Source organism: Cryptomeria japonica, chromosome 8 (genome assembly GCF_030272615.1).
Source record: "Cryptomeria japonica chromosome 8, Sugi_1.0, whole genome shotgun sequence".
In the NCBI taxonomy this organism is placed as follows: Eukaryota; Viridiplantae; Streptophyta; class Pinopsida; order Cupressales; family Cupressaceae; genus Cryptomeria; species Cryptomeria japonica.
Window position 1 is genome coordinate 450,610,151 of NC_081412.1, and position 13,496 is coordinate 450,623,646.

The 13,496-nt window shown below is 35.9% G+C and overlaps 1 protein-coding gene across 2 annotated transcripts in view; it reads left to right on the forward strand.

Moving 5' to 3' along the window:
• Positions 1-424: 424 nt before the first annotated feature.
• The window catches only part of LOC131052668 (mitochondrial uncoupling protein 1), a 59,352-nt gene continuing 46,280 nt past the window's right edge, over positions 425-13,496 (forward strand). Inside the window, exons 1-3 of one of the 2 annotated variants that reach the window (XM_057987243.2) lie at positions 425-569; positions 691-941; positions 1,243-1,452. In XM_057987243.2, coding sequence (XP_057843226.1) covers positions 855-941; positions 1,243-1,452 — 297 coding nt within the window. In that variant the 5' untranslated portion in view covers positions 425-569; positions 691-854. The remainder of the gene's footprint in view (positions 570-690; positions 942-1,242; positions 1,453-13,496) is intronic. The other variant, XM_057987250.2, reaches the window with a different exon arrangement.

Sequence of the window (13,496 nt, forward strand, 5' to 3'; positions counted from 1 at the left end):
AACACCTTGAATAATTTGTTTGAAAAATAAAAGAGAGTAAGAATTGCAAATTTCTTAATCAAGTCACAAATATTTTAGACTTTGCATGCTTTTTCTTTGCTGAGTATCGTAGTATTAAAATTAAATATTATTTTATTTAAATACTTACTTTATCAACCCACAACCTCTTTATTAATTTTTTTCCCCATTTTATTTATAAAATAAAGTTTGAGTCAACACAAACCATATCAAAAGAAGGAACATTATAAACCTTAAAGTGAGGTAAATCTACACTAATGATTTTGAGCATGGCTTTGTAAAAAAACTAATATTTTTAATTTTGTGCATATTTTTCATATTTCCCTTCGCTTAGATACCTAATGAAATTAGTCCACGTACAAAGAATCTCTATTAAAGGAAAGACTTACATCATGCCACACTACCAACCTATTAAATACACAGACATAGCGATAGTTTCTCTAACTTCTGTTAGCCTTGTCAGACACCGTTGAAGAAGCCCAATGGGTGAAGATATCATCAAAGCAATTTTATCATCAGATTCCTCCACTAGGTAGTGAAAATAAAGAAATGTAAGCGTCGATGCATTCGTTTGGAATTTGTTCTTGGATTAATACTAAGCATCTAAATTCCTGGTCAAAAACAAATTTTGTAGTTTGTCCTAACATTACTTTTGATTTTGGCATTTTGCAGAGTTGGGAATAAAGGCGTGTTACTATAAAAAGGCAATAACAAACATAATAACAAAGGAGAACCCTGTGAAACGCAAAAAACTTCGTTCTGCTCCTTGATTAGGAGAAAGAAAGAAGAAAACCACCTTTCCAGATCTTCCAGTATTTCCTTTTCTTAACAAAATCATGGCGGAGGTGAAGCCCAAAACCAAAAAAGAGATATCTCTGGCTGGAACATTTGCCAGCAGTGCATTCAGCGCCTGTTGGGCTGAGGTACAGTTCATTTCATGTTTATTGTAAATGCGTCTCGCAGCTTTTTTTTCTTCTCCCCATCGTGGGATTGGGATTTTATTATATGTTAGATCCATGTTTTCTTTTTCTTCCCATTTTCTGGACGTGTGGAATATATGTAAACATTTATCATCCATGTTCTCTCTCCCTCCCTTTCTCTCTATATGGTTTCGGTGAGTATGTGGAGTGGGATTCGAACCATGAACCTGTTGATGATTTTTCAAGAGATCATATGTGTTTTCTATCGCTTGGGTATGATTTTATTTTTTATTTTTTTCTGTAGATATGTACGATACCCATTGATACTGCAAAGGTGAGGCTTCAATTGCAAGGAAAACAAACAGGAGGGGAAGCATTGAAATACAAGGGTATGTTTGGTACGATGACAACCATTGCGAGGGAAGAAGGGATTGCATCTCTGTGGAAGGGCATAGTTCCTGGCTTACATCGTCAATGCCTCTTTGGTGGACTACGGATCGGACTTTATGAGCCTGTGAGTACATTTTTTCACTCTCCTCTTTTTGTGTTTTAATGTGACAGAGCACAGCCGTTGCTTTCTTAATTAAGTTAGACCCTCTTTAATTCCTCGAAGGGTACTTTAGTCCACAAGAAACGTAGAGTGAAAAATACGTAATTACCTTGGTAATGCATGCTGGGATTTAAGCCTGGTTTTTAAGCCAGAAGCGTTTGTACTTTCAACTGCTCCACAGGCAACACAATCTTGTGTATTATAAACACGTCTTTGTTATTTGCATTGTTATTTGCACTGAGTGTCTGCCTCTGTTCCACATGGACACATTGCTATCCATTGCCCACCCAACCATTTCCCACTTTCCATATTGCCGCTGAAAGGGAATTCGGTGAGAGTAGAACATAGATACATGCACCATTGGTGATCTCAGAATGTATCATTTTATGGAAACTGAAATTTGTATCCCTTATGTATCTTTTATTACACATTGTTGAGACATGGACCAGCTAGGACTCGAACCTAGGACCTTCCATATGCTGCTAGAGTGCTCTACCACTGAGCTACTGGCCCCTCTTGGACCAGTCGATCGTCAGTCCGGGTGTGGCTTATTTCCAACACCAACACCCCCCTTAAGCCACACCTCTCGTGTGCTTGGGGCTCCTAGCCTGGACCTGGCTCTGATACCATGTTGAGACATGGACCATCTAGGACTTGAACCTAGGACCTTCCATACGCTGCTGGAGTGCTCTACCACTGAGCTACTGGCCCCTCTTGGACCAGTCGATCGTCAATCCAGGTGTGGCTTATTTCCAACACCAACACACATTGCCTTTTACCCTCAGGTTTTAGTGTATAAGAAAGTACTCAATGGAGTTGGATGTTGTTAGAATACAAGACCTACCTTTGTAATAAAGTCACTATAGCAACTTACCGGTGTGTAATATTGTTAGTTATTACTTATTATTAGTATTTAGAATCTTCTAATGTCCCCTATTTGGGATATTCTTTAAAATAATATAATTCACTCGAGATATAATAGTTTTATCAAGAGATTGCAATGTATACAAATATATTCAAGTTATTACATCATTGCATAGTACCCAAGTTGATTAAATTGTGAATTCCCTGTAAATACCTTGCAAGTCTGCTGAGCTAAAAGACCGTCCTTAACAGTGACGAAACCAAGGACCCCGTCCCAGTTGTCAAAGGTAGGTTAAAAACCTCGTCCCAGTTGTCCTAGCTCACCTGTAATGTCCCCTTTGTAAGAGACCTTAGTTTTGCCCTAGATATGGTTTTTAACCAATAGGAAGAGGGTTAGAGGGAAAGTACCTTTATCTCTTTAGGAATAAAGATCTGCAAAACAAAGTCAGGAAACACTCTACAAATCCTGCTACATAAATAAGTAATCATAACAACACTATAAGAAAGTAAAGAAATGATTATTGTATAAAAGAGAGTGTGAAGTAAGCACACGTTTGATTATGAATAATTGTTAATACAGAAGTTAGAAACCATGATTTACAAATTGTTCACACTGCTACTTGGCTACTAATGATTATGGATGCTTGATAGGGTGTCTTGATCAATCGTTCCCCCTCATCAAGTCCAACCGGATAGGGTGTCTTAACCGTTCCCCCTATCAAATCCAACTGGATAGGGTGTCTTAATCAACCGTTCCCCCTATCGAGTCCAATCCGATATGGTGTCTTATCAAACCGTTACCCTATCAGCCATACAAAATAGGGTGTCTTATTGAACCATTCCCCTATCAACCATACACGATAGGTTGTCTTATTAAACTGTTCCCCCTATCAGTCATACACGATATGGTGCCTTATTAAACCGTTCCCCCTATCTTCCACATGTGATAGGGTGTCTTGATAAACGTTCCCCCTATCTATGTTATAGTCATCATGGATTGATTAACAGCACTCATATTTCAAGTTACAATAGGAATCAAATTTCAGTACTCAGATTATTAAGTTCAGTATTCAGATTATTAAGTTCAGCACTCAGATTATTAAATTTAGCACTCAGATTATTAAACTATAGTATTCAGATATATAATGCTATATTGCTCAAGCCTCAAACCGTTGTATACCCAGATCAGTATGCTTAGCAGTACTATCTTTTATTACTATATAATATTATCAGTGATCAGATTCATTGTCTGATGCAGAAGACATCATTGCTTAATGCAAAACAACGTTCTAGATTTCTCCTTATTATTATTGAATGCTTGATGCACATCTTGTGTTTTTTGGAACTTCTGTTCTGATTAAGCTGTGCGTATAAACAGTGACGGAGAAACATAATTTCTAGTTATCTGTGTGTGCCAGCTACGTCTCATGATGTCTGCCTTTTGAAAAATAAATTGAATGAATGATTCAATAATCGGATAATCTATTCAACAATATACAAGCGTATATATAGAGATTACAAGACGATGTTCTAAATTAAGAACAAGTCGTTTAAAGTGAATTACTAAAAAGCTAAACGCTAAATAAAGCTTAAAAGCTAATTAACTAAAAAGAAAAGCCTAAATGCTAAATAAAGCTTAAAAGCTAATTAACTAAAAAGAAAAAGCTAAATGACCATTAAACAAGGAACTAAATATAGGTGACTAAAATATAATTAAATATTCTAATACCCTCCCTTAATGGTCATTCTATCTACTAACTACCCTATAGAAGACATTGCAGATCTTTTGATCACAAATGAAAATAACACTCTGCCGCGGTGGAGACCCTCCTTGGATTTGAAAAGTGTTAATGACCAAGAATACCAGAATCCATCCAACTTGACGTTGGGTAACCAAACTGAAACCTGAAACCATGATTTTGAGGAAAATCGGCAAACTCTCCAAAACTGAAGATACAAATCATCATTTTTGTGGAAAAAATGGTAAAAACCCTTGAAACGATTTTTGTGGAAAAAATCGAACAAAACCCTGAAAATTTGCATGGCAAGACCCAAAACACCACGTGGTAAGACACAAAACATCATGCGGTAAAACATCAAACATCATGCAGGAAAACACCAGACAACATCACGTGGTAAAATACCAGACATCACGTGGTAAAACAACAAACCTCACGCGGCAAAATAACAGACATCACGTGGTAAAACAACACTCCCTGATTTTTTAGGAAAAATCAAGCAAAACCCTCCCATGATTTTTTGTGGAGAAAAATTAGAAAACCCAGGCAAGCTTTTTGTAGATGACAGATAATAATTTTTAAGGAAAAAATTCGAAAACCTTCGAACAATTTTTGAGGAAAAAAAATGTGAAAACCCTGGGACTTGTAAGACGAGGTCTGGCCTAAATCAATCTGATAAAGGTAATGATATTCAGATATCGTGAGCATGCACTCTTTCCAGGTGTTGTGACAGTTGTTGAACTTTTGACTGTGTTCCAACATGATGTTGGTCAAAGATGCCATCACGAAAATGGAAGTTGAACGAGGTCAACCTAGTGAAAGCATGAGACAGAAGAATCTGATTCAAAAATAAAAATAGAAGCAGTTGCACAAAAAAATTGAAACCCTGGAGGAGAATTTTGGCATGAATTCCAAGGCACGAATTTTGGGGTTTGGAAGAAACCCAAAAATTAAAATTTTCTGCACATTTAAAACTGCATAAAGTGTGCCCAAAAAACAGCAAAAATCCCAACGTCCACAGAAATTGCAGAAATTGTGAATTGTTTTTAAATTCCAAGGCAAATTTGCTGACACAAGTTTCGAGATACCCAGAAAAATCTGAGACTAACCCAGAAAAGCTCTTGAAAAACCCACCAAGAATTTGAAATCAAAATGCAAATCTGACGGCTCAAAAATTGAGGCACGGAAAACGATGCACCCAGAAAAATATGATGATGACCCAGTTGAGGTCTCGAAAAACCCACTAAGAATCTGCAACTAGAATAAAATTTCGACTTGAATTGAAGGGTACAAAACCCTAGTCGAAAATTGCAAAAACAAAAATTCCAGGTTGCAAGCCCGAAAATCTCTAGAACCCTAAAAAAAACATGAGCTGCTGTCTAGCACAAAGAAATTCGCCCACAAACCAGAAACCCTCGAAACCCTCAAAAAGCCTTCGAAAAATCAAAATCGTTTTTTTAATAAAAAAGCAATTAAAAAAAAAATCTGGAAAATATTCCAGAAAGAAGGCCATGAATTTTTATTAAAAAATTCGCCAAACTTACATAAAAAATAAATTGAATGAATGATTCAATAATCGGATAATCTATTCAACAATATACAAGCGTTTATATAGAGATTACAAGACGACGTTCTAAATTAAGAACAAGTCGTTTAAAGTGAATTACTGAAAAGCTAAACGCTAAATAAAGCTTAAAAGCTAATTAACTAAAAAGAAAAAGTTAAATGCTAAATAAAGCTTAAAAGCTAATTAACTAAAAAGAAAAAGCTAAATGACCATTAAACAAAGAACTAAATATAGGTGACTAAAATATAATTAAATATTCTAATACCTTTTTCTCTTGATAACACCCGATCCTTGTTTATTATCTCCTATTAATCTTTCTTTAAGTATGACACCAAGAACAAGGATATTAGTGCTTGTAACTTAGCAACAATTCTGATATGATCTGATCGATGGTGATGTCCACAAGAGGCTTTTGATTTCTTTCCTTTATATCTCTCAATGTGAGGGAGGGGTCACACCTCTTAATCATGTATGCCCTTTGGCAAGAGACACAACTTTTCACCATTAGCACCCTTTGAAAGAGTGCAACTCTTCATTATTTCTGCCCTTTGAAAGGGACACAACCTTTCACAATCAGATCTGCACTTCTTATTGAATCTGATCTGCACTTTTTATTCCACAGTTCTCCTCTCTCAAATGAGGTAATCTTCTCCCTTTATATCTAATGTTTGAGGGAGTCACAACTTTTCATTCCATGTCTTTTGACCATTCATTAACTTAAATTTTAATTATATTTAATTATATTCTTTTATATTTTAATTTTATTTTTGCTTTTTTATTCTTGTGAATTTTAATTTTATTATTATTATTTATTATTAAATTCTATTTCAAAGTGGGGACATTACAGTCCGACCCATTCAAAATTGCTTGCTTGTCCTCAAGCAATGATCATGGAGTGTTCAAAAATGATTCCAATATGAAATGGCTTTGGAAACACACATAGAATAAACATGCTGGAAACATATCAGGCATGAACCTAACACAGAGCATACACATAAAAACACGGAGCATACACATGGATATTTGCATACACGGAGAATACACACAAATACATGTATTGTTAGATTCCTTCTTTTTGATTAGAATGATTGATTGATTCGTGTTTACCTGCAGGATGGCAAGATCAAAGCTTTGATACCACTGTAATGCCCCCTTTGTAAGAGACCTTAGTTTCGCCCTAGATTTGCCCTAGATATGATTTTTAACCAATAGGAAGAGGGTTAGAGGGAAAGTACCGTTATCTCTTTAGGAATAAAGACCTGCAAAACAAAGTTAGGAAACACTCTACAAATCATGCTACATAAATAAGTAATCATAACAACACTATAACCAAGAAAAGAAATGATTAATGTATAAAAGAGAGAATGAAATAAGCACACATTTGATTATAAATAATTGTTAATACAGAAGTTACAAACCATGATTTACTAATTGTTCACACTGCTACTTGGCTACTAATGAAGCCTCAAGCACAGTAAGCTATTATGGATGCTTGATAGGGTGTCTTGATCAATCACACCCCCTCATCAATTCCAACCGGATAGGGTGTCTTAATCAACCGTTCCCCCTATCAAGTCCAACCCGATAGGGTGTCTTATCAAACCGTTCCCCCAATCTTCCACATGTGATAGGGTGTCTTGATGAACCGTTACCCCTATCAATACTATAATCATCATGGATTGATTAACAGCGCTCAGATTTCAAGTTACAATAGGAATCAAATTTCAGTACTCAGATTATTAAGTTCAGTATTCAGATTATTAAGTTCAGTACTCAGATTATTAAATTTAGTACTCAGATAATGCTATATTGCTCAAATCATTGTATACCCAGATCAGTATTCTTAGTAGTACTATCTTTTATTACTATATAATATTATCGTTGATCAGATTCATTGTATGATGTAGAAGATATCATTGCTTAATGCAAAACAACATTATAGATCTCTCCTTATTATTATTATTGAATGCTTGATGCACATTTTGTGTTTCTATATTTTAGAACTTCTATTCTGATTAAGCTGTGCGTATAAACACCGACAGAGAAACATAATTTCTACTTACCTGTGTGTGCCAGCTACGTCTCATGATGCCTGCCTTTTTGTCTTGATAACACCCAATCCTTGTTTATTATCTCCTATTAGTCTTTCTTTAAGTATGACACCAAGAACAAGGATGTTACTGCCTGTAACTTAGCAACAGTTCTGATCTGATCTGATCGATGGTGATGTCTACAAGAGGCTTTTGATTCCTTTCCTTTATATCTCTCAATGTGAGGGAGGGGTCACACCTCTTAATCATGTTTGCCCTTTGGCAAGAGACACAGCCTTTCACCATTAGCACCCTCTGAAAGAGTGCAACTCTTCATTGTTTCTGCCCTTTGAAAGGGACACAACCTTTCACCATCAGATCTGCACTTTTTATTCCACAGTTCTCCCTTCTCAAATGAGGTAATCTTCTCCCTTTATATCTCATGTTTGAGGGAGTCACAACTTTTCATTCCATGTCTTTTGACCATTCAGTAACTTAATTCAATTTTAATTATATCTAATTATATTCTTTTATATTTTTATTTTATTTTTACTTTTTTATTCTTGTGAATTCTAATTTTCTTTTGGTTGGTTGTGAATTTTAATTTTATTATTATTAAATTCTATTTCGAAGTGGGGGCATAGCATCACCCCATGAGCCTGGATCCTGTCTGGTGACAATGCCAAGGACCCCGCCCTTAGCTTGCCAAAGGGTAGGAAAAGACCTCGTCGTTCCAAACCTTAGCCCACCGTATGGGCCCGGACCCCGTCTGGTTCACAAGTACTAACTAGTATTCAAAAGTGATGACTTTTCAGCAGAGGCAATTATGAAATCATTGATGTCAAGACTGTCACTTGACTCATATGAAATCACAGCTTACCAGGGCAAAACTATCCTAGCAGTGGTGTTTACGGAAACACAGCCTTTGCAAAACTGGTGGTTTCACACAGAAACCAGAAACACTTCCTTTTTTGAGATCTCTCAACTACCAAAGCTGGTTTGAGATGTCCTCTACCGTTCCAACTTTCTCCTCCAACCTTAGCCTATGATTTTGTCTGAAACCTTTGCATCTTTTAGTTGGAATATCTTCAAGATCCATGTTCTCCTTCAGTTACAGTGGTATGGCACCTGAATTCTTTGCAAGCCTCCTTTTTTGATCTCTACTCAATGACTCATGTTTTCATGTTATATTCTAGCCACTGCTACAATGAAATATAGAAAGGGCTTGATTCATTTGTTCTAGGGGGTCATTTATACTCATATCTTTTTACACCAACAATGCAGTTTCCGCTTTTAAGTTATCCTGTTCTTCAGAGCTGAGAATGAAGACATTGTTGATGTCCACCCACAAGGCCAAGGAGGTGGTTTTGATGCTACCTTTATAGCCCAACTGTAAACCTGCTATAATTCCTCTAAATTCTATAGCAGAATGCCCATTGAATATTTCTCTTAAAAAGATTGAAAAAGCAAAGTTTTTTTATTCGTACATCACAATAATTATGCCCTGTTTACTTAAAAATAGAAAATAGAAAATAGAAAATAAACTATCTGTAGCATTCTTGAAAGATCTGTTTCATGCAGAACATGGAAGAGGAAAGAACTTTCTGGTGATGTCATGGGTGGCAACTTGGGCAAAGAAGGTTATAAGGGGTTCATGGTTGTTGCACTTGGCAAAGACATAGTCTATGGATCTCTATACAAATTTATTTCCATTAAAAACCTACCCCACTATAATGCATAACGGCCTATTTGTCATTAATTTTTCTTCCCTATTAGCTTTTCATCTTTTCTTTTGGAATAACATGACCTTATATAGAATTCTGTTAATCAATAAAGAAGTCACCTGGCTTATGTCAGCATAAATCAGTGAACTATGAAATATAAATGAATAAATAAATTTGGCAATGCATCCTAGAAAGGAGGAAGCAAACGTTGGAGTATTGTGAAGTCCCTGGGTGAATGAGTTTTATTTTTCTGTAGGTATTAGCTCTGACTTTATCATGTATAAAGCATGGATTTAAAACTCGTTAAGTACTCCTGCCATTCATGAGAAAATATCACAGTTGATTAACATACCCATTTACATTTACTTGCCCATGCCAAGTTTTACTGAGTTAATGAATCGAAGTATTTTTTTTTTTAATTTGTCTAGTTTTTACCAAGTTGCCGAGTCCAGTCAAAATTATGTCTGTAGATTTTTTTGCTGAGTCATGAGTTTTAAAACTATAGTATGATACTATGAAGTAAGGGAGAAAAATTGCTTGCGATACCAAACATCAATAGATTTTTAGGCTCCTTAAAGTTAAAAGGGAAGATGAAAGTGGTGAAGAGGGGAGCTGTAGGGTCGTCAAATATGCTGAGAATCAAGATGCCTCAGTACATATGAACCTCTAAGGAAGAGAGGAGGGATCAATGTGATAAGAAAGATTGAAGGGGTGAAGAGGAGACCTTTGTTGAGGATTATGAAGAAGAAGATGAGCAATAGGATGTGGGTTTAATCTTTGAGGAACGTTAGAGCAAGAGAGAGACACCATCAAATGCAACAAAAAGACCACTCATAAGAAGAGTTTTGAGGAGTTCATTAGTGATAGGGATGATGGGGTGGTCTTTGATTTCAATTTTACATTTAGGAGGAAAGGAGATGGATGGGACAATGGTTGTAAGACAAAGAGGCTGATTTTGCAGAAGCAGTTGTTCTTTAAGAGGGAATGGTTGATGCAGTAGAAGCAAAAGTCCTTGACGTAGCCCAAGTACCTAGTTGGTAGTAGAAAGGAATCTTGAGTGGAAGTGTGTGTCAGTAGTGGATGGAGAAGTTAAAGATGGTAATTGGTTAGATGAAGCTGATGCAATGACCTAAAGGTATTTTTCTTCTAAGGGGGAGAATGGTAGAAAGAAAGTAAAGTGTTATGGATCTAAGTCCAAAAGTTGTTTCGCTGCAAAAGGCTCGAGCATAGGTCTTGTATACAAATTCAATAAATCTATGTACATGAGATGCATGTCCAAGTATAGTGTAAGATCTACAACAAATGCAACTAGGCTTTGTCACTGATGTAAATTCAATAAATCGTAGTTGTTTGATTTTTGCAGTGAGGACTCTGGAACAAGTCTTTCTGAAAATGCAACTAGGTTTTGTCACTGATATGATAAGTGTGAGGTGTTCAATGTTAATCATGACATTCTGTATGCTTCTATGTTGGTGAGCCTCTAGAACTGTGGAGACCTATGTCCTAGGCATTTTGAATGGACGTTATCATCCACAATTATGATGATGAACACTATTATATGTTTGTAATAAATGGATGTGTGTGATAATTGACCTATCTTGTTGTGTGTGAACCAGTTAATACAAAGCTTGCTAGAAATGAGCAATAGACTTTGGTTCTTGATTGGATAAGTATTACCCAAACACGATGGAAAAGTTTAGTTGTTTTAGGTGCTTCAATAGACTTACATGCAACCTTGATCATCATGTTGTTAATGTTAGATAATCAACAAACCGGATATGCAGTTAGGATCAATGTTCTCCTGTTGGGATAAAACTATAAAAGCTATGTAAATTGTTAGCATGGTATTTGCTTTTATGATAATGCTGTAAAAAACACAAGACTAGATGTGAGCTTTGATGATTTCCATTCATGTGGCCAATAAAAGTGTTGTTGGAGTGCAGCCAATATGTTATTGACTTCAAAATGGCCAACTGATTTGCAGTAGTGTTCCTCTTTGATGAGACTACTATGAGGAATCCAAATGGAACCTAGTTGGCTAAGAGTGTAAAGAAGCTTGTCTTGCAAATTAAAATATACAACCTTGTCTTGTTTAAAGGGCATTATAGGTGAGGTGAGCATGAAATCTATATTTGCAAAGTATTGCGAAACCTAATCCATGATATTTTGGTCTTGAATGTCGAGCATTGCTAAAATGTAATGATGTAGTTTTGCTTAGGCAGTCAACTCGTACTTAGTCGCTAGATGGAACTTAAGAGATAGTACTACATCTGTTTGACAATTTGATTGTGGAGATCTCCTTCCCATATGTAGAATACTTCTTTGTTGTGCCACTTGATCTCTTAGAGTGGTATACAATAGGATGCCCATGCTGAGGGAGTACTGCATTGAGTGCATAATTTGATGCAACAATTCTAGTTTTGAAGGGTTCATTGATGTTAGGAATTGCAAGGACAATTTTAAAGTATAGTTTGGATTTAATTTCTTTGAGTGTGATACTTGACGCGCATTGATATGGCATAATCCCTACAACAATCCCAATATAAATTTGGGAGTTTGAGAAAATTTATGAATTTTGTGAGTTACAAGAAATTTGTAATATCTCTTCTTGGGCAACAATTCCAACTTTAAGTTGAAGAATGCAATTCATTTACCAATATAACTTAATATTAATATAATCAATTGTAAGTCACTATTTAAGATAACCCTGATTTAGGTCCTACAAACAATATTAATTAATAATCATTAAGAAGTAAGAATATGTGATAACATCCAAATTTACAAAGTATTAACATTAAATATCAAGATTTCATGATAACATATAAATCCATACGAGCATCAATCCTATTTAAATCAAAGTACCTCAATAGTATTAATAATTATTCCATGGCATATTCCTATAGTAACTATGTTAGGAATTTGTTGGAAATGATTGCAAATCTCAATCCCAAGGATGATTGCCCTTGTATTGTGAGAGCATGGGTGAATTCCTTGTCCATCCATCTTGGGGTGGTAGTTGAGAAGACCCTCAAGCCCAAGAGCACTCATTTGCCTCCTGGATCTTGGGTCCATATTGTAGGCTGGCTGTCCTCCTTGAGCAAGCCCAGGAGCACCATTTGCGTCCCAGCCCATGAGAATGGCAGGATTTCTGGTCCATCCATGTCGGGGTAGTGTGCTTGATATCTCATGAACTCGGAAGGCTGGCTGTCCTTCCTATCTGCAAGCCATTTCTAATAAATTTAAAACAATTAGCTATATGAATTTGCTATTGAATACTCCTAAAAGGAATAATTTACTCACAATATTATTATTGCTGAAGGCTGTATTTATGTCTGCCTTTTATGACTCAATTTCCTTTTTATTTTCCAATTTTCACTTGATTTCTGAATTCAGTTGTTGTCCAATTTGATTTTTCACTTGATGCCTTTCCCAAATGATTTGTCCTCCCTTTTATACCCTTAATTTTGAGAGAGAGACACCTCTTTAATATTGCTGCCTCTTTAAATAGTGGCTACTCTTCCATTTTTAATTACTGGCCACTAATAATTATTAATAAACTTTAGTTGGCCTCTTGCCAATAAATATACTCTTTTTTTAATCCTAGTCAGTCCTTTTGAATTGTTATTAATTCTATTGCCCAGGTTTATTTATAAGGTCGGTCCCCTTGAGATGTTATTAATTTCAGCACCTTGGTTTATTTAAGTAAAGGCTGCGATCTGTTGAATTAAGGGCTGCTAGTTTATTAACATAATCGCCTAAGTTTGACTGGAAAAGGCTGCGATCTGATTGTTGATTAAAGCTTCAATCTTCTATTTTGGTGGGGGCATGACAAAATTGGCTATTTGTGGATGATCCTTATATTTTTGGGATTTATTAGAATGCATTGACAATTAGTGATGTAACCTACGTATTGAACTTGAGTGACAATAAAGGCACTCTTAGCTAAGTAGGCTTGCCACTTGTGAGGGTGATGTGTGTCAAGAACCTTCTCTATGTTTGTGGCATGTTCTTCCAAGTCTTGTTGTAGATGACGATGCTGTTCAAATGGACAATGACAAGATTGTGTAAAGGATCTTAGAATGTC